Source organism: Diabrotica undecimpunctata, chromosome 5 (assembly GCF_040954645.1).
Source record: "Diabrotica undecimpunctata isolate CICGRU chromosome 5, icDiaUnde3, whole genome shotgun sequence".
NCBI lineage: Eukaryota > Metazoa > Arthropoda > Insecta > Coleoptera > Chrysomelidae > Diabrotica > Diabrotica undecimpunctata.
The window spans coordinates 130,652,775-130,680,290 of NC_092807.1; the positions used below are offsets into that span (position 1 = coordinate 130,652,775).

The following is a 27,516-nucleotide window of genomic DNA, read 5'->3' on the forward strand; positions in this document are numbered from 1 at the left end:
TCGTCTAATGCGCAAATCGCACGATGTAATCTAGATTTTATACCAGTGATGTTCATTTGCTGAAGTAGGGACAATTGTAAATCTGTTAAAAAATTATATTTATGGACTAAACTATAAGCCTCGTAAATTCCCCTAAGTTTCCGTGCCTGGATATATATATAACTATTAGTGTTATCACATACAGAACAAGATATCTTAAACAAATATAAAATGCTTTTGAAGATGCTGTTGAGTACAAAAGATGGACAAAATAAAAAATAATGTCTAATAAAAATATTTATCATTTTTAAATTACAGTTACTACAATTATTAAACCAAAATAAGTAGTACTGCTAGTATAACATAGTTGAATGTTTTATGACAAATTTTTTAACATTCTACTGGGAAACGCCTTATAATAACAGTAAATAATTCTCGGTAATAGAATCAAGGCTATTTTTTGTCATAATTCACTTCTAATACTATTCGATAACAAGGTTCTATATCTCCGACATTTATTTGTACCTAGTGTCTTCACCAGACATTTTTAAAATGTCATTTGTTTTAAAATTCAATTATAAAATGAAATACACCATGTGTTGTAATTTCAAGATAGGTTTGACCTTTTTCTTTTGTGCTTTATTATACGGATCTCGACTGAATTGTTGGGGAAAGACTCACAAATGCTACGTGTTGAGATATTCGAAGGCTTGGCAAGGTTGATACAGGGTGAGGTCTCTTAATTTCACGAGTATATTATAAAAATATATATTATAAATGCGATTTTAATGATTCAAAAAGAAAATCAAATAAAATTTATTGATCGTTAGTTGCCAATTTACAGTTCTTTGCAATATAAAATATAAATAAGAATCATTAATGAGTTTATCATTTATTTTTTCTGGTCTGGTATAAGATGTTTTGATTACATTATAATACAAAATATCTTAGAACCAATTTCTACATATTAATTAAACATAAACTCTGTTTTTCAACATAGGCCTTTCTGCCAATTTTCTCTTTATCTCAAGTAATTTAAATCCATTAATCCATCTTTTTATTTAAAACCATCTGATCATCTTCTTCCCTTACGTTGATGATACAACAGGCTTCACTGTTCGTGTTCATTTTAAGGTCAGCTTTATTACTATTTATAATTGCTATTAATATTTAATAATTTTTGCTAATTGGGATATTTCTTAAATTGTTCGTAAAACCTTGTTTTTAGTTAGACTAGTGGTCTGACAATAATTTAATAGTTGTTATCATCTGTGTTATCATAGATCTTTCTATTTCCTCAGCGTTATCTTTGGTAGATATATATGATGACCACACGGAAGAAAAGCGAAATGTCAATTGTTTATTATTTTTTGTTCAGAGCAGCAATATGTAGGTTTTTAGTAGTAGTTTTATGTGAGTGATTCAAACATGGGATAAAGACGAATCCTCATAGCTTAAAACACTTTATAAAATTCTTCGTACAGGGAAGAAAGACGAATGGTCCTCGCGTAAATCCGAGAAAGGTGAAATGTCAGTACTTGCCGGGACGTCGAGGGAGTACACGCCGCATTTTGTTTACTAAAAAAACGTTTAGTTTTCGATTACCCTTCATTAAATAAAGTGCGTGTTATTGTTCTCGAAAATAATGGATAGTAAAAGAGAATGATACGGGTCGCAAAAAACACTAGAAAAAGGAAAATTGCCGGTCGAATAAATGAAGTAATGAAGCGGTTAAGACAACAGAGCAATGAAACAGGTGACAATTGTCAATGTAAGATACTTGAGTGTTTTAAAACAGTAGTTAAGAACAATTTTAACTGTATGGTGCGTGATAAACAAAATATTTACTTGGCAGGCCTAATAACGTTAATGCCCGTAAAGCAAAGAAGAGTCTGAGATGAAGCTACATCAAGATTGCATGATGCAAAGTATTCTTTTAGAGTTAGAATAATGACTGACGATAAAACTACTGTCGTTCCAAAGCTATTCTAAGCCTTCATAAAATTGTTCGGAAGAGGCTTGAAAACAAAACAATTACAGTAAAAATAAAACTAAGAAAATGTACCTTCCGGATGATTTAAATATTAAGAAAATGTACACTATGTACAAATCCGATAAGGGCGCTCCTGTGTCTTACGAAACATATCGAAAAATCTTTTATAAGCATTTTAACATTAGTTTAGGCTATCCGCGGAGTGATACGTGTAGTGCTTGCGATCATTTTATGGCTGACCTTAAGGTCCTTTACAATAAACTGAATGAAACAAATGATGCCTCTGAAAAACAAAAGATAGAAGTTGAGATAAAACGAATAACTTTGGCAAATAGCCTACACAAATCCAAAGCGGAAGCATTTTATGAAAGAAAGAGAAAGGCAGGGAAAGCAGCAATGCAGAATATTAAATGTGAAGCAGTCGCTATGGATTTTGAAAAAAATTTATCCACTCCAAATATTCCGACCAACGACTTCTACTATAAGAGACAACTGACGCTTCACTTCTTTAACATTCATGTACTGTCAACAGGAAATGCTACATTTTATTGTTTTCCAGATACCATAGGAGGCAAAGGTTCAAACGAAGTAGTGTCATTTCTGCACCATTTTATCTTTGTTCAGCTTGATCTGTCAGTTCGTCACCACCACATACAAGTTTTTTTGTAATGTTTAGACCACCACTTTTTAAATTCAAAAATATTCAATGTTTCTACCATTTTAACAAGAAACGTTTTGTGTCGTGCAGAATTTACTATAATTTCTGTATATCCTTTTGGGCGCTAAACACGGTCAAAATTTTTGAAGTTATACTTCTATACGCGCGCTCCACGTTGGAAATTTGTATGGGAGTGAATCTGTGAAACCATTACATATGTAAGATAATGAGTAAGAGAGAGACAGAAGATATATTTTCTCTCTCTTCCTCTCTCGAATATAAAAATGTTCCTTTTGTATATATAATTTAATATTATCCATATTATATAAAGATATATATACATATAATATTATACATATAATAAAATATTTATTAATATTATTATTTATGTAATATGTTTTGTATTATTTACTAAATGTTCATAATTATATTATTCTTTTGTATTTCAAAATAATAATCTCAATAAATCACTGTATGATCCAGAACTGTCAATTTTGAAATACATTTGTGTTATGGCCTCGGTAGTGTAGTAGTCAGTATCCCCCCCCCCCCGTCACACGGGAGACCGGGGTTCGATTCCCAGTCGGGGAGGACTTTTTTATTAATGTTATTACATTATTGTCATTTTACCTTTTACATTTTACAAATGCAATATCCATAAATACTTATGGATATTGCATTTTAATTTGTATTGTATTATTATATATGGAATTATGTTGCACTGTATTGTAGTGTATTTTTTTATGTATATTATTGTCATTTTTAAATACTTATGAATATTGCAGTTTAATTTGTATTGTATTATTATATTAATAACAAAATAAACAATGAATTTTACTGCAGAGTATGTGTAAAAATATTTTGCATTCAACTCCTTTCATACATATATGAAAATAAAAATATACATTTTCATCAAAATATTGATTCAATCCTTCATTGTTAGTAAGTTGTTATTAATTCTGTTTCTCCTTCTGCTATGTCTTACCTATAAAATTACATATGTAATGATTGTTCAGATTGACTCCCAAATAAATTTGTAACGGCGAATGCGTGTATAGAAGTGTAACTTCCACCGGCAGTCCCACTGGACTTCCACACCCGTTTTTTTATTACTCTTTTTATTTTCGCAAGTTTCTATCGTTTGGCAAAAATGAATGGCTACGTTGTGGAAAGTACTGGTAGAAACTTCCAGTATCTACTAACGAAAGTAGAAATCTCACTACAGTATGATTCCGGTTTTGACCGGCACAGCTCTCAGAAAATAAGTGAAGATGTTTCACAGCAATAAGCACTTCAGACTTGATATAATCCATAAGAAACGAAGCAATTTTATTGGGACCCTTTCTGACTTGACCCTCGTGGTAGATATAAAACATCCCTTGTTTTTTTTTTGCATATTGTGAACTTTAAACACGTTGTAGGTTAGCTAAATAAAAAGTTTCCTGTACAATAATAAGTGGAAGTTAACTATTTTGCATTTAATCAAACGTTAGGACACATACAGTGGCATCTGTCTTGCATATCTCTGCAATTTCTTCCATTTTATTGTAGAACTTCTTTGTACGTCTTTTATGTAGGTACAGATAATTCCGCAACGGCCACGCGCTTCGTTGTCTCGTTTAAAGATGGACTCTTAATTTTTATTTCTAACTGTTCACATTAACAGCAAGTGTCTACCTGTGGACAAGCTTAGGAACTCTTCGAATTCTTTCATGAGTCACATTGTGAATTCCCATGAAAGATTTTTTGCAAACAATAATTTTGCCACCCGAGTCTGTCACGGAGTAACTAATGTTATATCTCCTATTCTTTGGATTTTCATTTCGAGGTCGTCTCTTTTTTACTTCACACTTTTCCATAAGCCCTTTTAAGTATGAATTTTGTGTATTCTTGGTAAGCATGCTTCTGAATTTGGCTAGTATTTCACATCTTACATGCGCATTAACTTTTTTAAAGGACTTCAAGCGACAACTACAAAAAATATTTAATAATTTTACCAGATCATTATTCGTACCGTTTATTGCAGCCATCTTGATCATTTTGTTTACAAATGGCAATTCCGCGCCAAAACAGCGTTAGCCGATGACTCACGTGGTTTTCGAATGGAATGGGAATTTATATTAAGCTGTAGCTTATTACAGCAAATCGAGACTGATGTCGTTGCTGCTAAGAATGGTGCGTCGATGTATAAAAAACGGATTTATGAAGAAATGTCAATATTGCCAAAATTGACTCATGTTGTTCCGCAAATTGTATAGAGTTTTCGATGTAAGAGAAGCCTTATTATGTAGAAGAGAGGAGACCGGCCTTATTCTTTTCCTTACTCCATGCTGTTTACTGGGTGAGAAGTGACATTGACACGGACGCCTGGCTAGGATAACTGATCTAGTAATAATTAATCAGTTATCGACCAGGTTTTAATTTTATTTTATTTTATTTTACTCTAATTTATTCTATGTGATTCTATTTTATTTTATTTTATTATACTATTCTATTTCTAAAATTCTAAAGGAAAATTCCCTGTGGTTGACTATGTACCATATTATAAAAAAACTTACAATAGAGTAAAAATTTCTTTTTTTAAAATAGTATAAAATTTTATTATTAAAATTAATAAAAAAAATTTTTAAATTATACAAAACGGATTTCAATTTCCACTCTGGAAATCGTTCTCAAACTCTTCTTCTTCTTTAGGTACCGTCTCCTCTAAGGAGGTTGGTAATCATCACAGCTATTTTCACTTTTGAGATTGCAGCTCTGAACAAGTCGACGGAACTGCAATTATACCACTTTCTCAGATTGTTGAGCCAGGAGATGCGTCTTCTCCCAATACTTCGTTTTCCCTGTATTTTTCTCTACATTATGGTTTGTAGCAACACATATTTATCCCCTCTCATAACGTGGCCGAGATATTGTAACTTTTTATCTTAATCGTATTCATGATTTCCATTTCCTTTGTCATCTTTCTGAGGACCTCAACATTTGTTATTCGGTCTACCCAACTTATTTTTAATATTCTTCGCTAGGTCCACATCCCCACATCCCGAATGCTTCAAGTCGATCGCTCACCTCTTTCTTTAAGGTCCAGGCCTCCACCCCATACAGGTATATGAACGTAGTATTCTTATTTTGAGTTGCAAACTAAGGTCTCTACTACATAATACTTTTCTCATCTTATTAAATGTTGCTCTAGCTTGTCCAATTCTCATTTTTATTTCTTCTGTATAGGTACTCGTTATTTTCATTAATAATTGTACCAATATGTCTGTATTTTTTTACTTTTTCTATTGGAATCCCTCTTGAAAATTGTCATAAATTTTGTTTTATTAGCATTAAGCATTAGTCCGCTTTCCTCAGTAGCATTTACTACATTATCTAAAAGTGTCTGTAGATCTTGTATATTCCCTGCAATTAGTATAGTATCATCGGCATATCTGATATTGTTGATGGGTCTGTCGTTGACTTTTATTCCAATTGTTACATTTTCGAGTGATTTTTTAATTATTTCTTCCGGATATAGATTGAACAATAAGGGGGAGAGTATGCAACCTTGCCTTACGCCTCTTTTATCTCTATTTCCTCCGAAAGTTCTTTGCCTAATCTGACTTTTGCTGTTTGGTTAAAGTAGAGATGAGTTATTATTGTTAAGTCTTTTTTGTCAATGTGTTTATCTTTAAGTAACTGTATAAGACGGTTATGTCGGACCTTATCGAACGCCTTATTGTAATGAATAAAACAAACATAGAGTGGTTGGTTTACATCCATACATCTTTGCATGAGGACGTTAAATCCAAATAATGCCTCTCGTGTACCCATGGCATTCCTAAATGCAAATTGGGTTTCAGTGATGTCTTGTTCCACTTTTCTGAAAATTCTTAAATGGATAATTTTTAAGAATATTTTTAGTGTGTGACTAATTATACGGTGGTCATTACATTCCTTTGCATTAAGTTTTTTTGGTAATGTAATAAATGTTGATTTGAGCCAATCTTTAGGAATAATACCCGTATTATATATAGTAGTATATAAGTCAACTAATACATTGATCTAATCTTCTGATATTAATTTAATTATTTCAGTTGGAATTGTGTCAGGCCCCGCAGTTTTATTAGATTTTGCCAGATTTATTGCATGTATTATTTCATCCTTAGTTATATTTGGACCTATATCATGTTCCTCGCAATCGCTCATGCTATCTTGTTGTATCTTGTCATCCTCAAACAATTCTTGTACGTGTTCTCTCCATCTGTTTAGTTTGCCTTTGATATCAGATATAATTTTACCATTCGTATCAACCAGGGTTATAGCCTTATACCTGCTAATTCTTTAATTTTTTTGTGCAATTCAAAACTGTCATGATTTCTCTGGAGTTCTTCTATCTCTAAGCATTTGTCGTTGTACCACTTCTCTTTAGCTGCCCGTATTTTTATCCTGATCTCCTTGTGTGCGGTTTGTATTCGTTTACATTTTTGTTTTTGTATGATCTTCTTTTGTCCGTTAGTTGCCGGATCTCATCTGTCATCCATGGAGTCTTAGCTTCATCGATTTTGTGACTACTCGCGTATCTTTAATTGGCGTCATTAATGTGTTCTTAAATGTTTTCCATTTTTCGTTGGAATCTTCATTATTATTGGTTATTGTTTTGCTTAACTCTTCGTTAATTTTCAACGTTAGTTCTATTTTTATATTCGGGTGTTTTAGCAGAGTGCTTATCTGTTGTGTCTTTTGTTGATTTTTTATTTTCTTTAAGTGGATTTCGAATTTTACTATTACTGGATTGTGGTCTGATGACACATCTGTTCGTGGATATGTTTTTGCCGATTTGATGAAGTTACGGTATCTCTTATTGATAAGGATATAATCTATCTGGTTTCTGATAATTTTTTCTTTGCTATCCATAGGTGATTTCCATGTATATAATCTACGTGGTGATAACTGAAAGAATGTATTTGTCGCTATCATTTCAAACTCCTGACAGAATTCCGTCAGTCTTTCCCCTCTTTCTTTCCTTATTCCTAGTCTGAATTCACCAATAATGTCTTGGAATTTACCTTTTTCTAATTTGGCATTAAAATCTCCCTTTGTTATTGTTATATCTCTATTATTGGTGCTGTCTAGTGCTTTTTTAATGTCATTGTAGAACACTTCTATTTCATTTTCATCTTTATCTGCAGTGGGGGCGTACACCTGTAAGATATTAAGAGTTCTATGCGCTGTTTGGGCTGTGATCATTAACACTCTATCCGATATAGAAACAAAAGAAGTTACAGCCTGGCAAAAACTGCGATCAACCAGTATCGCAAGGCCATTATAGTGGTGAATATCTTCATTTCCCGAGTAGTATATTTTGGCACTGTCGACTTCGATTTCGCCAGATCTAGGCCATCTAGTCTCGCTTAGTCCTATTATATTGACTTTAAGTCACCTCATCTCATGCATTACATTGTGGATCTTCCTCAAAATACAAACGTATTTATAAATTTTTAGAACGTTTTCGATCCTATCAGATCATCATCAGTGAAAAAACTACAAATAAGTATAACCACTTAAAAATAAAAACAAAAGGGTAAAATTTTCAATGTTAAATTGAAAATATGGTTAATATTTACGTCTATAAAGTAGTCGAAACTAGCCACATATTGAGGTCAGTCCATAAATCACATAATTTGAGTAACGAACATTATAATTATTAAGACGCTAGGCCGTTGATAAAAGATTACATTTTATAAACGAGCGTATAATTTTCCAGCTCGTAAAAGTGAACCTTGTGCCCTGAGAGGTAACAACCAACTGTTTATAGAAGGAAGTAAAAATTGTTTTGAATGACAAGACCTTCAAGACAAGTGATAGGTAGTTTTCTAAAAAATAATCAAATAGTATACGCCTTATAAAAAAAGATTTAGCTTTAATCCACACTTTTGATTGACAATTGTTCTCAAACTTTTGTTTTAGAATAAATAGAAAGCGGGATCAGTTTTAATTAACCCTGTATTAGTAATAAAGTTTCTGAATCGATGCATCTTTATAATGACAATATCCTTTGGCTTTTGTGCTCAATCTTATAATACCACTTTAATATTCATCCATACATATCTATTAACCTTTTACACATGATTAGTGTTACATTCTAACAGTATAATTTATGTTGGTAGCATACTAACTCACTTCCTTTTATTTTAAAAAATATTCAGGTATTTACAAGACAGTCTGTGAATATATACAACGTTTATTATTAGTTTAAAATTAGTGTCAGAATAAATGTGAATTTTATAATTATGTAATTATGTACTGCTGAAGACCAATTATTTTAATTATTCAGAGTGTCGATCCTAACAATTACTATAAAAAACAATACAAATATAATACATATTTTCTGAATGAAATGAACAACGTAAAATCAGGAAATAAATATAAATCAAAAATGAAGACGCCATATTTTCTTAACAAAATACTAATTGAAATTGTATCGCGAACGAATTATTTTAATACAACCCAATAATTCTCAAATATATAATAATAAGAGATGACCCTCAAACAGTTTCATCAAATGTGCTCAAATAAGATTTTCTGCAGGGCAACATTTGCACAATTAGTGATATGGAACCTCTGGAGATTTTGAAGTATATTTTTCCGAGTATCCAATAGGTTTATCCCATTTTGGTGAAAGTAATCGAACAAATGGAGATTTGAGGGATCTATCCACATCTCAGACACAGTTTTCTTTAATGAACTCTTATATAATACGTATTGATGCAACGTAGTCGTTTTAAATAACTGTTAAACCGATTTCTAAGCCAGTGATGGTCCGAAAAGCGAAAAAAATTGATGTGTATTATTTTTATTTCCTGTTTTTAAAATTTGTGATACGTTTCTATGATGCTATTTTGCTATGTTACATATATATTACAATGTTGCCACTAATTAATTTTTATTTTAGGTAGATAATAAAGGTTCTGTAAAAATTAGTAGATTTAAATTTAAGTGGTGATTTTAGTCAAACTTGCTACAATGATTGTTTTTTTACTACACACAAGTTTTTTACTGGCTACAACACAATTAGTACTTGGAGTAGATATGAAAGTAAAACTATGGCAACAGCAAAAACGTCAACTTCATACGTCTCCCACTATGCCATACCTCCGTGCCTAACGTGACTAGTAATACCAACAAAGTCTGGAGTATATATAATACTCTCCCCGCTAATTCTACCTTACATACATTGCTATCTAGTTTATGTATCCTACGTTCTAGTCAAATTTTTTGTTAGCCATTTTGTCTTTAGGTTAAACTCAGTATCTTGAATTTATTGCATTCATATATTTTATATACTGTAGCTATATCATTGTTTCTTTATTATTGTAACTAATATCAAATATCAGATATGTATTTTAAAGAATTTTATTTTTGTGTATGGTTTATAACTTAAATGTGGGTAATTAATTTTATAAAGAGAAAAGAATTACCGTTTCTTGGCCAGTCAAAATATCTTATATAAACAGCAAGATCTAACAGCATAGGTTAAGAAACCTGTTGTGAACAGTACTTTCGTTTTGACCTAGATTAACTTATTTACATCCAATACCGATATCATTTCGTTTTTATGATTTCTCATTAATATCTTTGTATCAAGTGAAAGAAAGTTGTTAAAAAAACACGAGTAAAGATTTTAATTTTTTCGCCATAGTATTATCAAAAGTCAATAAAAATACTACATACAATGAACGCAAAAACATATTGTTTCTGATATTGCTAAGCTTGAAATTATTTATAGAATTAGCGGTTACTTGACGAAAATTCATGGTAAATAATAGAAAAAAACATAAAATCGCAACTCGGCTTTTTATTTTTCACATAATATCATCAATTTGATACGTTTCGCTGTTTTTTAGTTTAAAAGTGTCTTCCGAGGAAGCTGTTGTACAGCGAAATACGTCTAGTTGTCGATATTCTCTAATAATTAAAAAATGTTGTTATATTTTTCTATTCTATCTTAAAGTTGAACTTTGATTAGACTCAAAATAATTAATTATTATATATGTTTGTTTATCGCCAAGAATATGTAAATACTGAAGAAAGAAAATAGTATTATTTTTTAATCTATAAAAACATACAGAATTGCCTCCCTCAATTAGCAATAAATACTCACTCTGGAAAGCCACAAGTTCAAAAGAATTCTGTAAAGTCAATATCACCAATCAAAAACATCACTGGACAAGGGGAGAAAATAATACAGAAAAAACAAAAGCACTCGGTCAACATTTAGTAAAAGTATTCTGATCGCCTAATTTTGTATCAAATCCTACAGAAACTCAAGCTATAGGGAGGGTTTTAGTCCAGTCGAGTCAAATGGAGTTGACAATAGAGAAATTAACACACAGAAAATTGAAATCTATCATCATGTAAAAAATCGAACCGAAAAAATAGCTTGGCTACAATCTTATAATGAGGGAAGTTTGACAAAAGCTACCCAGTAAGGTACGAGTTATATTCTGCAGATATTTAATGCTATTCTTCAAGACTTAGTTGTTTTTCGAAACAGTAGAAAGTAGTGGAAGTCATAATGGTCCCGAAGCCAGGGAAGAATCCTCAAGAAACTACATTATATAGGATAATCAGTATATGGCCAATTCTATCCAAAATATTTGAGAAATTGTTGTTAAAAAGACAACCCATCCTAGAAAACAAAAAGATCAAACCTGATAACTAGTCTGGTTTTCGTCGCGAACATAGCACTAACCAATATACATAGATTTATAACACAAATCGTCAACGATCTTAAAAATAAGCTTTTGATAAGGTCTGGCACACTGGTCTACTCTATAAAATCATCTACCGCACAGATTATATGAGGTGCTCGAATCTTATGTAACTAACAGATACTTCTCAGTTAGACACCAATACACTGATTTGTACCCAGTTAAATCAGGTGTATCCTAAGGAACTGTTCTTGGACCTGTGCTTTTCATACTGTATACCATGGATTTCCCAGCAACACTTCTACGAAAACCCTACAAAATTGTCTCAACAAGATTTAGCTTTGGCCGAATAAATGTAAAATTAAAGCAAATGAATCCAAATCCAAACACGTAACCTTCACTACTCAACGGTCAAATAAATGGTATATAGCTTCAACAAACCAATGACTTAAACTACCTTGGTTTGCATTTAGACCGACGTATGACGTACAGAGCACATATATTTAGAAAACGGAAACAATTGGAATTAAAACTGCAGCAAATTTATTGGCATATTGGCAAGAGATCCAATAAAAATAGAAAATAAACTCCTAATCTACAAATCAATCCTAAAGCCGGTAAGGATGCACGCAATAGAACTCTAGTAACTCAAATCAAAAAATCCTCTGAGAACTTTAAAATAAGATCTAGCACATAATAACAGATGCCTCGTGGTACGTGCCGAATCAATAAAGAATTAAAAATATAAAAATGTGAGAGGGAAATTTCCAGTTGGTGGCTGTATATCATAGTTGAAAAATAAACTTACCATGAAGTAAATACTTCCTTGTGTAAAATGGTATAAAATTTTTATTAAAATTTTTGAAAATTATTCAAAATGAATTTATAAATTTTCAGAAAATTTTCAGGTCATCATCAGTGAAAAACCTACACATAAGTATAACCACTTAAAAATGAAACTGGAGCGGAACCCAGCCTGTTCACAAGGTTGGTAACTATCCAGTTTGTTCACAAGCCGTTTTGTTATTATCTTCATGAATAGTTTGTATGTATGGGAGAGCAAACTAATAGGCCTATAGTTCTTTAGGTCTGAAATGTCACCTTTTTTGTGCATTATGGTTATTATTGCATTATGCCACTGGGAGGGGGTTACGCCTCTTGTCAAACAAGTATTGAACATCTTTTTCAACACATTTACTAACGTTCCTGCTCCTTCTTTGATTTGTTCAATGACTATCCCATCTTCTCCAGGTTATTTATTGTTTTTCATCTCCGAGAGTGCTGATTTTAATTCCTCTGTTGTGATATCTGGGATGTCTTCTGAGCCTACATTTTGAACTTTTGGTATTTGATTTTGATCAGGATTTGGAAGTTCTCCTCGCTTATACAATTCTAAGTAAAAATCTTGAGCAATTTTTAAAATATCTTCTTTATTTGTTGTAGTTTCTCCTTTTTTATTTACAAGTTTACAAATATTTTTCGATCCTTCAGTCATTTGTCGGTTCAGAACTTTTAAACTTTTTTTTTATCAATGGATTGAGTTATGTAATCAGTGTTGTAATTTCTGACATATTTTCGAATGGATTTTGTGATATCTTTGTTTAACTGTCTAAGTGTTATAAAATTATCTGTGTATTTGTCTTTCAGTTCTCTTCTTTTGTTTATAAGATCTTTAGTAGCTTGAGTGAGTTTATCCATCTTGTTTTTTCCTTTTTCCTCATATTTTCTATGAGCGTTTCGAATCGCACTATTTATTCGCATGTTTGTCACCTCTATATAACGCATTTTCATTTAGATGTTCTACTTCTTTCAGTTCTGAAGTTATGAGATTCTGATACTCTATCTGCTATCGATTTCCATTTATTAGAATGCCTCTCTGTTATCATTGCTGTCCTCTCTCGTCTAATGTTGATCATTATTTTTGCTCTAACCAAACGATGATCACTCCCGACAGTGATTTTATTAATTACTGTAACATCTTGGACAATATTTTGTCTATTTGTGATGATAAAATCAATTTCGTTTTTTGTTATGCCATCTGGACTAGCTTACGTTGTTGGTTCTTTTTGAAAAATATATTCATCACATAGAGCTGATTATGCAACAAAAAATGTAGTAGCACACCTCCTCTATCATTTCGCTCACCGTATCCAAATGAGCCCATAGCCACTTCTGCGTTATCTTCTTTGAATCCAAGTTTATCGTTAAAATCGCCCATTAAGATTAGGTGGTGGGTTTTATCTTTTTCTATAGCTCTATTTATATCTTCATAAAAGTTTTCGATTTCTTCATCGCTATGGTTCGTCATGGGTGCATATTCTTGGATAATTTTAATAGAGCGTCTCTCGTTCAGTTTTAATATGAGGTACACAACTCTTGAGCTTACACTCTCTATTTTCCTAATTTTATCTAGATGTTTCTTGTGCACGAGAAAGCCTACACCGCCAACTGCCTTATAGTTTTCTCCAATGGAGTGTAGCAGATGTCCTGATTTTAAAACTAATTGGTTTTCTCCTTTTCTTCGTATTTCGGAAAGTCCCAATACATCCCATTTTATGCAGTTAAGTTCATCCTGTGATTCAATGAGCTTATCTTCAGTTGCAAACGTTCTTAAGCATTATAATGTTCTTTATTCAAATTATGTAACTGAAGGGTCATATTACCTCATTATGTGCCTAGTTCCAACTACTTTATAGATGTAAGTATTAACCACATTTTCAATTTAACAGTCAAAATTTTACCCTTTTGTTTTCATTTTTAAGTGGTTATACTTATTGATTGGTTTTTCACTGATGATGATCTGATAGGATCGAAAACGTTCTTAAAATTTATAAATTTATTTTGGATAATTTTTAAAATTTTAAGGAACATGTTATATCATTTTACAAAGGGACGTTTTTACTTTATTGTAAGTTGTTTTTAAATGAAAATATCTGTAAAAACAAAAAGAATACGTTACAGTGATAAATATAAAGCCAGTGATTATGGTCATGTGTTAGTGCGTGAGCTACAGGAAACCATAGGTGAAGTGTGCTGCTTAAAACGATTTAAACCAACGGACTTGAGTAATAGATATAGTTAGATAATAATAGTATGTTCAATAGTAGTATATTAAACTAATATTAAAGGTCTTTTCTCGCTGAAAAAAATTCCTATATGTACTTAACAATATTCGTCAAAAAATTTGATTTATTGCTTCTATGCTAAGAAAAGATTGTAAATAAACTGAAGAGAAAAAAAAATGTTTAATCTAACCATGTTGACAAGTAAAAAATTTTGTTGTATCAATAAACTAAATCTGGTATATTATTATTTTAGCTTACGCTCAAGATGATGATGATGACGATAGCGGTGAACCACAGATCGACCAGCTGTGTGAAAACAGGCCTGCTGATGAATATTTTAGGTTAAGCACTGATGGAGACTGCAGAGAAGTTGTAAGGTATAAATAAACATGAGACGACTAGGCAAAGAGCTTTCACTAGCTGTCGAAATAAAAATCATTACCAATTCCTAAATGGGATCTTCATTTTAAACAGTTAATTCTAGTTTATCTTGATAGTGTGTGATATTAAGTATTTGCTTCCATGTTTGTCCTTTCACATTTCTACTGATTTATAGTCTTTGAAATTAATAGGTTTTTTATACCTTACTCTTTTATCTTTGGAATTAACGCATTCAATTTACCTGTTGTATGGTGTTAATGTCTAGTATCTACTGTTCTACTGCTTTTCGATTAATTTGTCATGAATTTGGATTTATCGGCATTATCTAATGATTTATCGATATTAACTTTCGGTCTTGGGGGCAACAACAATGAGCTATGCCTCTAGAGCTAAATGTCTTAAACGCGATTATTGTATCCTGGGTATACAAAAAACTTTGTTCATTTTGTGCCATTGTTAATGGTGTGTTATATTATAATTCTTAAATAAAAAAGAATGTGTTTTTGTCCATGATATCTTGGTACTTTATTAATGTTAGTATTCTCTTATGTCTAACCTATTCTTTTAATATCGGTAATGGCTATCTTCACAGATTTCTAAGCAGCGCTTATCGCACTCAATTCTGTAGAGATCAATTCTAAGCTGTGAGACTGTGTATATAGACAAAATAAACAGGTTACAGTAGCCTAGGTACCAGGACACGAGGATCATAAAGGCAATGAAAAAGAGGATGAAATGGCCAAACAAGGCTAATTAATGCCATTCATTGGACCGGAACCCTTCTGTTGTGTTGCAAAGGCGGTAGCAGGAACGGCTACAAGACAGTGGGTAACTCAAAAATCTGGAATGGTGGAGTAATTTACAAGGACAATGACAGGCCAATGACATGACATTAATTATATTTGCCAAATTATTCGAATTAGAACATTCGCCAAAATTTACAGCAGACCTAATAAGAAAAGACAGGAAAACAGTTAATGCTACAGTAGGTCTGCTAACCAGGTACTGTAAGCTGAATAAGCAGTTGAAGCTGATTCGGTTAACAGATGATCACCTGTGTGGATTATGTCCACTAGAGGAAGAAACAGCAGAGCACATTTTATGTCAGTGTGACATAATGGCAAATGTGCGGTTCTTTACATAGGCAAAAAAGCTACCAGCAAAGACCTACATAAATGTTTAGTTTCGAAGCTATTAGACCTTTTATGAAGGGTCAGGATAGAAAATGTAATCTAAGATATGATTACCATAATAGATCTGAAAAGGTCGCAGTGGAATTGGCCAAAAGCCACCTCATTGAATCGATCTATCTATATCAGTAATTAGACATTGATGCATACTATTGATTACTAATTGCCTTTACTTCGTAAGATAAAAGTTGCACTTAAATTCTTTGCGTTTTTTTATATCTCCAGTCGATATTTGTGGGACTCTTTCTTTTACTTTTATTCTAAGATATTCCGTTTTGTTAATGTTCATGGAGAGTCCTCAATTTTCTTATTCTTCTGTTAACTTTCAAATCGTATAAGACATGTCTTTCTCATCGTTTGCCATAATCAGTTGAGTATCTGCGAAGAAAAGATTTGTTATATGCTTGTTCCCCAGTTCTATTTTCATCCCTGTGCTTTTTGTCCTCCAGGTGTTTAATGCTTGATGAATATAGATTTTAAATAGAGTTGGAGATAAAAAATATCATTGTCACAAGCTTTTAATCACAGGAACTCCATTTTAACTTTTTGCATGTATGTACATGTTCGCTATAGCGTTAATTTATGCCTTACTTTGTCCTACCTTCGTCAATATTATAAACAATATGTTAAGGATACTGTATCATAGGCTTTATCTAAGTCAACGAATACTAAATGAGTCTGTAAATTTTTGGCTGTTTTCTATAATTTGTTGAAGTACAGTTCATACAGATATTATCAACACAAGATCTGTCAAAACGGAATCCTGTCTGATATTCAATTTCCTCATATGGTTTTTCGATTCGTTCTTTTTATTAATCGACCGTACAAACTTCCCAATGAGCTCATAACCCTTATACCTCTGTAATTTTTACATTTCGTTTTGTCTCCTTTTTTGTGAATAAAATTTATACACTCCAGCAGGAATATTTACTTGTTCGATTAGACATTCATTAAAGATATCTGCCAACAATCTATTAGTGTTGATGGCCCAAGTTCTATTAATTAAATGGGGATGTTTCCAGCTACTGTGGCTTTCCCATTTTTCATTTGCTTTAAGGTTCGTTTTATATCGTGTACACTGATTGGTTGTAATTCGTTTTTGTCTATTGGATTTTAGCTTTTTGGTATGTGAGGTATGATTAAAATATCGAGGAATTTTTGACTTGGTATTTTTCTTTCTCATTGTGAATTTACTTGATTTCACGTTGTAGTTTATATATACCAATAAACTAATGCATATTTAACTTGTCTGCTCCTTTAGTACTTTCTACTTTGTTTATAATATTGACTACAGAAAGATACGTTTACTACACTCCTCCTCAGTCCTAATCCCTTTTGGGATGTGGTGACACCATCAGGCCTTTTGGGATGTGGTGACACCTACAGTTTTTTTACGATTTCCCTCCATCCTTCACTGTCCTGGGCTAATTGTTCGACTTCATGTAACCCTTGGTTAATCAATATTTTATTTTATCGGAACTCTTCTTCTAGCAATGTGTCCAAAATACTGCAAATATCTCAATTATATTTGTTTAAGTAATATATCCTTTACTTTAAGTTGTTCTAATATCGGTGCGTTAGTGCGATGATCCATCCAGAATATTCTTAACATGCGGCGGTATACCCACATTTCAAAAGCGTCTAGTTTATTTTTATTCGCTTCCTTTAAGGTCCACGTTTCGGATGCATATGTGGCTATGGGAAACATGAGTGCCCTTACCAGCCCTAGTTTTGTATGTATTGTTATGCTAGAATTTTTCCAAATTGTTACCAGTTTCACCATAGCTGTTCTAGCAATAGTCAACCTTTTAAGTATCTCTGTCACACCATCCTTCATTTGTTATTAGGGACACCAGGTATGTGAAACTATTTAATACTTCAAGCCCCCAATTTCTTTAATGTGTTTAAAATTATTACGAACTCTGTCTACTATCATGATCTTTGTCTTACTCTTATTTAGCTTTAGTCCATATGTTTTGCTTTTCTCCTACAGACATCTCATTATGTCTTCCATTTCTTCTTGGTTTGCTGCGATTATTAAAGTGTCATCAGCATATCTCAAGTTACTGATTTTTTGACCTCATACTGATATTCCACCCTTCCATCCGTTTGGTACATTTCGCATAATGTGTTCGCTGTAGATATTAAACAGAGTTGGCGAGATTATGCATTCCTGTCTGACTTTATCGAAGGCCTTTGTGTAATCCACAAAGCACATAAGCATAGGAGTATTGAATTCACGGGTTTTTTGGATTAGATGTTTACTACACACCAGGAATGAATTTTCTTGTTAGATATAGGTTCGTTCTTTGTAACTGATAAGTTCTGTATATAAAAAGAACTTTTATTACCAATAACAATAGGCTTATATGAAGAGTGTTTTAAAAAATGATCAAATGAAACACGTAAATCTAAAAATCGGTAGCTCATTAATTTCTAAGCTGACTTTTATCGCTTATATCTCCATATAAGCAAGTCATCACCTTGGCATTTAAATTGTTTTAAGGAAATTGATTTTTAATTTTATCTTTTTCATTATCGTAATATGTTCATAAATACGAAAATAATAGGGTATGGAATGTGGTTTAATCGTTACAAACATGGTACAATATTTCCTTAAGAGCGCATTAAAGGAGTTCGCACACATTTTATGAAAAATTTAATGTCACTCAAATGCAATAAAATTTACATGTATAAATTCGTCTCGAAATTATAATTATTTCATATATCATTGCGCCAACTTAATTTTAATTAATAACTGCGTAAATTGATAGAAATAAATCTAAATGGATATGTACCGAAATTACAGTCAGAAAAGAGATTTTTTCTTCAAACGTCAAATAATAATGACATTACTTATCTAACTTGATCCTGTCAAAGTTTGATGTCTCCGCCGGCAGCAGTTTTTTTTCCCATTTCTTTACGGCGCGCGGAGGGAAAAATGTTGTCATGGCAACAATATGAAACATGTCACAAAGCAACAATACAAATGTCATTAACAACAATTAAACATCATTTTTATTTATAGTAATATTAAAAGTACAATTAGTTAATGAGGCATTTTCAAAATTGAAACCGTGCAAAAATGTTCCCGACTCTTGATACGCATTGGTAATTGTTGATGATACTGATGGTCGAGAACAACTTTCAGCAATCATTCCAACGTGCTACTGCATCATTAGCCGCGGACTCAATTTCGTTTAGGTTTTCCATTTTCGCACTAAATTTGCGCTTGCGGTTGCAACAACAATAAGCTGTCTTTAATAATTGCAAACAACTGTCAAACAACTGTAACCAGGGAGACGCAAATTACACCGACGACTTAATTATTTTAATTTCTAACATCTAGACGACTTTGATAGTTGTCACAGTTAATTTCGAGTAAAAATAGCGTATGAATTGTACTATTTATGGTTGAAAATTGCTACGTTTGAAGAAAAAATAGTATACTTTATTCGGCAAAGAAGCGACTTTTCTTGACTTGCCCTCTATTACGCGCCTCACTTCGTTCGGCGCGTAATATCGGGCGCGTCAAGAAAAGTCATGCTTCTCCGCCTCATAAAGTAATATACTATTGTTAATCGTTAGTTCATAAATCTTTCTGTAGGTAAAGTACCATTACCAAAGTACATAGTTCGTCTAATCAGCTTAGTTTACGCTCACGCAATGGTTACTAGACTAATAGTATCTAGTAATGACAGTTTTATGGACTTTAAAAATGTGATTTCCAGAAATTTTAATTATAATTTATGCCATTATTAATCAAAATTCAGAGTTAGTGCAATGATATGAAATTATTGTAATTTCAAAACGAATTTATTCATGTAAATTAATGCATTTAAATGACATAACATTTTCAATAAGATGTGTGCGGTTTCCTGTACCCCCACATTGTTTTTCTCTTCATCTTAATCAATACCGGTTCGTCTTTTTATGTTTCCCTCGTTTTCTGTAAATTATTTTCTTTTTAATCCGTATTTTTAACGTCTTGTTCTTGATCTCTATACTTTTCTGCGTTCCTTTTTTTTTTATTTGTATTTCTTTTTATGAAGATTTTTCGGCGCATGTGCTGTGGGTGTATTCCTTATAGTAAGCCACCGATTATTTATCTCAATATTTTTTATTTTCATTAGTTTCTTTTTAAAGTTTCGTCTCACCTCTTTCAATGTTTAATAAGATCCAGAAGTTATTTGTTCTTTTAGGTACGTTTTTATGATTAAGCATGCCTGTTCCCATCATTCAGTCTTTTCTACTATTATTTCTCATTGTTTAACTCTTATAGACCATGAAAATTAGCAAAAAAAGTACCCTGTTTGTGACACTGAACCGGCCAGGCAAATGACAGTTGTTTTGAGTATTATGGACCTCTGTAACAAAAACAACCGTAAATTTTCACTTTCTTCGTCTATCAGTAAAAAGTGAAATATGTAAAATAAGAAAAAAAGTAATAAACTTATAATTCACACAAAATCCTTTAAAATGGCGTTTTAGAAAAAAAATTTATCCTTTTAGTTGCTGAGAAAGTTACAAAATAAGTGAGAAATTTCGGTTTTAGATAAATTATAATAACTTATTTAAAAATAAATGTATGAAAAGTACAAAAAAAAAAAGTTGAAATCGATGAACAAGAACCAGAGATTCAGTTAAAAAGCTTCTTCCCCCTCCACGAGTTTCAATGCCGGCCTATTTTTGGATCACATTTTAAAGCTTTGTGAACGATTCCATTAAATGGCAGAATTGTTCGAATTTTGTGCATTAAAGCCTTCAAATCTTTTTTCAAATGCCGCCAATAAGATCTATTTATAACCAAAAAATCGACATGCTTTTAAAAATTATTTTGCAATATTCCAAATTAGTTTTGTTCATTTTTTGTAAATAATATTAGAATAAATATTCTAATTTCAGATGCTACAAGTATAATCGCAATAACTATATAGTTTTCTGACTTATATTGTTGCAAAAAAAAATATTTGGGGATAAACAAATTAAATAACTTTTAAACTATTTGACCGATCAATATAAAATTTTGATCACATTTTAAAAACTACAAGAACCAACATTCCTTGTAATATAACTTTTCTTATCTAATTTATAAAAACCAAAATTTTTGACTTATTTTGCAACTTCCTAAGCAACAAATAAAGTTAAAAACATTTAAAAAAGCCATTTTGAAGATTTTTATATGACTTATAAAAGACTGATAAGTTTCTTACTCTGGAATTGGTTTCAAATACTTCACTTTTTGCTGATAGACGAAAATAGCTTTTTGATATTAATTTGTTAATAATTAAGTCCAAAAAGTCGACTGCAGGAAATATATAGGTTCCTGTTATGAAGTATATTACTCAGATAGACTGTCGTTTGTCTGGCCGGATCAGCCGGATCTTTTTTTGTGCCGAGCCATTTTCTTTACTGTTTTTTTTTCTTGGTTTTTTTCTTCTTTTCTCTATTATTTTGTTATTGTAACACTTACTATTTTCGTATCCTTCTCCTCCGATAACTTCAAATGGATTGAATCTTTTATCCTTTTTTTATATATTCTATATTTATAGGTTGTTAATAACGTTTCAGACGCTGTTTATAAAATCACCTTATTCAGTTTTCTTGTAATCGTTACATGTTGTAATATATTTGTCCCACTTTGTAGTGTTCTGCAGTTTTTAGGTGAGTCCTGTTTTCTTACACTACTTTAATTTGATTTCCATTTCTGCTATTACTGGGAAATGATCTGATCCATTCTGCTCCTCTTCGTGGTCTCACATTTTTAATATTTATATTGCTCTTTTACTGTATTCTTACTTATTTTATTATTTTCTCTATTATTCCTTTGAACTTACGGGTTTCTTTTTTCCATGTGTACTTAATTCTTACTTAAATTCGTTTGTATTTTTTAAGTTGTACATTTCGCATTTTACAGTTTATTCTTTCAATTCTTTTTGATAATTATTCCTAATTTACCTTCTGCACTACTTTGTAATGAAAAGTATACCGTCGTCTGTACTCTGTAACCTTTCCCACTTCTTTACCATTTCTTTTATTATGTATATATCGATGTTACCGTTTGGAAATTTTTTAGTGTCCTCTGGTGCTTTTGTATTCCGTCAAATATTCCGTATACTTCGAACTTTTTTTATCATCCCCTTCGCCCCCACTATCTTCGGCATGCCTTGTCACCTGAAGATAGTATTTTAAGTATTTGGATTTTTCATTTTGCATGTTATTCTTCGTTCTGTAATATTTGTACGTATGTTAGGGTACTCTATCCTAACACTTTCAACGCCCACTTGGTGCCTTTATTAGTTTTTGCGTCCTCTAGTTTATTGTCACTTTAAACAAACACACATGTGTCACCCTTGATGAATTTTTATCTGTACCCTTTAACTCTGAGCAGAGGTAGTCAACCGGGCGTTATCACCTGACTCAGCCTTATCTCAGAGACACCTGGGCCACCTTAACCCTGGTTTTTGTTTGGAAGTTTTGCTTGTTGGCTGCAGCTCTGAACAACTGTATTGAACTGCACCCATACCACTCCCTTAAATTTCCAGGCCTAAAAACGGTTATATTGATAACAGAGCTATTTTATTTTATATATAGCCTAAATATACCCTAGTACTTAAAACTTGCCGACATAAAACAAATAGTTCTTATATGTGTTTGAATAGAATATATGGCAAGACTACAGGTAAAATAGTAAATGTCCATTCATCTGTTGTGCTCGTCCTTAATGTTAATTTACTTAAAACTGCTATTAATTAACTTTATTTTTTAAAATAATATAGGTGTGATCTCAATGCAGATCTTAAGGGCGGTACTCGATTGGCAGCGGTAAAATGTCCGACAGGACTTGCTTTTGATCTTTTCCGACAAACTTGCGATTGGAAAGTCAATGTCAAAAATTGTGATATTCTAGAAAGTAAGTCGATGCTGAAGGAATAGTGACTTTTATTAACTCATTTAACAATATAAATGTTGGAATAACAGGATTAACTAACCTGAAAGTAGGTAAATATTAGTTAAACCGAATAAACATAATGATAGCGTTACATGTTTACTTTAGATTAATTATTAAGCTCTTATACAAATCTTAATTAATTTTTTTTAAAGTTAACACAAATTTTACATAATCACAAAAAGAGAGTTTAGGAATTTTTCGGTTTATGCAGGTTTGATGGACCAACTGTTCCCTCCCTATAACGTTTTTTTTTCTTTTTGCATTGATTCTTCTCTGTAGAAGTGATTTTCGCAATATTTCGTTATTTAGGGTACTCAGCCTGCATCAATTTCTTTCTATTCAGCTGCATAAATCTATCATGATAAAGTAATTATTTTCCGAGTCCTTGTCGATCCTAAAACTCACATGTAACTCTGCATCGTCTGTGGGCTTGGACCTTAGGATTGACCAGAGATCATTCATTTTCTTTAACAAGACTAGCCAATGTTACCTTCGGATTCTCATATTTGGTCTCTACACATGATTAAATTTATAGAGTTCTTTAGCCTTAATAGCTCCCCACGCTTTTTTTTCTCTAAGTCCTTTGTGATATTTAAGAACTTATCTCTGCCATATATTAACACAAAGTTGATTTCATTCTCGAGCAGCGTTTTGATATTTCTGGGGGCTTCCTGATATCAATCCCGTTATTATCAATTTTAGATTTCATCACCATAATCTTTTGAGGAAAAAGTTGGAGGTTTACTACTTAGCAATATGTGTCACGACAGTTCTTTCTAGAAAGTAGTTGAAAGTTTCCGTGATATTACGAGACTTTACTAGTTTCAACATACTGCTCTCTTATGTTCCTTTGAGTTGCAGATATGCATTGCCGAGATACCTAAACTGCCTCAGTCATTGCTGTAAAAGTACCTACTAGAATCTTCTAAAACTGAGCTATGTAAATCAGCAAAAGAGCTAATTTAATATTGAGAACCAAAATTCATAATATTACAAAAAGTAAAAAGTGTTTAGTAAATTCAATGATTGTTATAAAGGTCACTATTTCTTATCTTTTTTCATTATATTAAAATTCCTTTTAACGTACAGGTGTACAAAATCCGGTCTAAAACAGATCACTTGTCCCAGTGGATTGGCGTTTGACATCGATAAACAGACTTGTGACTGGAAGGGAAAAGTCACAAATTGCGATAAACTTGAGAGTAAGCTAATGCAAAACGTTTAAGAGGCTATAAAAAGGAAGCTGAGTATTTGGGTGCCAAGTTTTTAGGATTTTCAATTAGTTTTTGTGTACACACAAATCAGTCATATTTCTTAGGTCATGCAAATTATAGTTAATTATATTTTATATTTAATTATATCAATATAAAAATAGGTATTTAATCATCGTAATATACTACATAAAAGATGTAGTGAAGGAGCGAAGTTGCAATGTATTCTTGGTTGCATAATTAATAGGAAGAATTTATTCCCTGAAATTCAGTTTTAAAACTCACTTTATGTACTTTCTTGATTTCTTTCTATATTTTCTTGATACATTAAAAAGTGTTATATCATGTAGGAGCTGGAACTAGCAACAATTGGAATTAAAATAATATTCATGAAAAAGTGATAACAGTGGAGATCATCTATCTTCTAAGACAATTTTAAAATTTATTTGTCCAAGCACTGCATGGTATACAGTGTGTGTTGTTAAAGAATACCTCTTTCTTGTTGATTAATTAATTACTTTGGGTTAACTACATAAATAGTAATGTTTTAAACATACTTTTAAAAAAGTGTCCTATACCTACCTACAAGTATATTATTCTAAAGCCAAGATTATTATCGTGCTATAACCCAAAAAGTGATTTTGACATTGCCAAAACTCGAAATGTATCATGAATCGCCTTATTTTGTGACATAGCTGTCTTTTTTTAATGTATATTCTTGTTTACAGATAAATGGCTTAATTTTAATGTCTTAAAATTAAAAAAACAGACGGTAAAAAAGAGACGTACCTAACATTAAAAATAGTTTCTTAATAATGCCATACGTGTGAAAATCACAATAGTACTAAACAATTATGGTCTTTAATCCTTAATTTGGCAAGCCTTAACATAACAGTTATTTTTGTGAAATTGTTGTTTAGGTAGTGTAATATGGGATATCACAAGGCATTTTGACCATTTTTATATTATTCTTTTTATAAATAAGGGAGATATGGAGTTTATCCCACAAGATACATAGTCAAATATCCAAACATATTGTAAAAGTTTATTATCAACTTATAAGAAACATAGTCTAAGATAAAATTTATTTCCTCATAATAAAAGCAGAAACTAAAAGTACTAAAACTAGTTTTTTAATAAAAAATGGAAGCAAAAAGTATTAAATTAAGATATTAACTTTTCATTCTAGTCAAAAACCAAAACTGTTGTAAAACTTAGTTAAGTGCTATTATGAAATGAATTAAAACAATTTCCATCCTTTACTAAACACAATCTAAGAGAACATTTTGAACATGACCAGTGTGTCTCTCCTGATTTGCAAGACCTACACCTGCCTTTAGTATCATAAATAGAAAAATGATCTACTTTATCAAATCGTCTCGGCAGAACGCACTTTTTAATTTTTTAATTTCTTCGTTTTGCTCGGCAAACACTCTTATTTTTCCTGCCCTTTGCTGTTAGAGCCTCTAATATGCACAGTCTAAAATATTTGAGAGTGTAATTTTTGGATGTGTGTTCTAAAATATTTGTATTCCTTCTATACAGAATCCATGCGTTATTTATACAAACATCTAGCATTTGTGCAAATATGGAGAGGTGCCAGCGACGAGTTAGGGGAATTCTGTAAAGGCGTACCAGCGTGTCCATCAGATCTACTCCACCCATGTGAGAAATGTAGTGTTTAATGAGAGAGGGACAAGAGATTTCAATTTTTGCTCGCTGACTTTTATCATGCCTTTTAATTGTTTGGACAGGTGTAACATATATATGTACTAGCCAACACAACAGGTTTGCTGTCAAACCATTTCACAACAATTATTTTGTTAATGTTGTCACTTCGTGAACAAAACGACCCTCTTCCTTTTTTCATCAGAGAGTTATCATCTGCTAAAACACTAAAATACAACTTTTTAATCGATCTTTTCTCATTGTTCCCGGGGCTAAAATTCCATAATCATGGTGAAGAATGTAAAACAAGTCAATACTTGAAAAGAAATTATCGACGTAGATAACACAGAGCGCCGGTGATTTCATTGATTGTGTTAGATCAAGAACAACTTTAGCCCTTATCAATCCTAAGGATTCTTCTTTGTGTGAAAAAGTATGCTGCCTAAAAGTATCATCCGCCCCATAAACTATGAAATCGTACACAAACCCTGAAATGCCGGCTCTAACAAATATTTTAAAACCCCATTATGTTGGTTTTGATTTTATGTACTGTCGTCGTGAACTAGCCTTTTTCCCTTTATAAGTGACCATCATCTCGTCGATACTTGGTGTTTTTCTTCTTCTATAATACAACAATTTCTGCTCACTATGTCCAAAACTGGGCGAATTCGGTAGTACTGATCGTTGTTTATATGATCGTTGTTAGCGAAGTGACTATACCGGCAAATTTTCTGATATTCTTTGATAGGCATTATTTTTGATATTTTATCGTATCTGAAGTTTCACTCCAGTAGTCCAAGTATGATGGCATAGCTACTATACCCATCAAAATCTGTATCGCTATGAAGTTGCTTATCTTATCTCTAGTAACGCTTATCGACTTGCCTGTTTGCTGAACGGAATAAAGGTTTGTATTGTTGACAACAACTCTAATAGATCGTCTGAAAAAAAAATTGAAATATTCTAGTGGTGACTTTAATTCGCCCAGTGGTATTCAACCAAATTCTGTCGTTTCGTGCGTTTACTTTGTAGTTTGCCTTGAGGTTGGTTAGTATTGTCGTTAATTTCTTTAGATGGTCCAAGTATAGATACTGACTCTGTATCTGATAATGTATCAAAAATCTCTTGAACTTCAGAAGGTAAACTTTCGACTTCAGAACTTTCATCGGTTTTAGAACTTTAAGTTCTAGATGGTTTAGTATAACTTTCATTTTCTTCATCGCTCGAATCATCTACATCAGATGAAGGTGGTGGAAATAATGCCAAAATTTTTTCGGACCTTGATAATGTCATATTGGTATTTCGCTGAAACCAAGGAAACACTATACTTATATGACTAAATGAATTCATTTTGAAACGTTTTATTCTACCAATGTATATATAAAAATATTTCACAATAGGTATTGAATATATGTCAAAGTAAACTATAAGATACATGGCAAAAAAATTCCATTAAGCTATATCTTTGGCAAAGTAGATTATAGGATACAAAACAAAAATGCTCCTTCATGCTTTATGTTTGACAAAGTAGATTACAGGATACAGCTTAAAAAATGGCTCGGTATTGTCACTTTTGGACATTTATATACAAATATTCATATATGTATGATCACAGCAGATCATCAAACTACAACTTCACCTCCTGTATTAAAACAAAATATTTATTTTTACACTAATACTAAATAAAACTTACCAGCCTTTTTCTAATCGGCGTTCACTAGGC

General features: G+C 31.9%; 1 protein-coding gene across 2 annotated transcripts in view; it reads left to right on the top strand.

Moving 5' to 3' along the window:
• Positions 1 to 27,516, top strand: part of verm (LDLa and CE4_CDA_like_1 domain-containing protein vermiform) — a 59,381-nt gene that overhangs the window by 13,235 nt on the left and 18,630 nt on the right. Inside the window, exons 2-3 of one of the 2 annotated variants that reach the window (XM_072532719.1) lie at positions 14,645 to 14,768; positions 24,004 to 24,116. In XM_072532719.1, coding sequence (XP_072388820.1) covers positions 14,645 to 14,768; positions 24,004 to 24,116 — 237 coding nt within the window. Of the gene's footprint in view, positions 1 to 14,644; positions 14,769 to 22,741; positions 22,876 to 24,003; positions 24,117 to 27,516 lie in introns of both variants that reach the window. The other variant, XM_072532718.1, reaches the window with a different exon arrangement.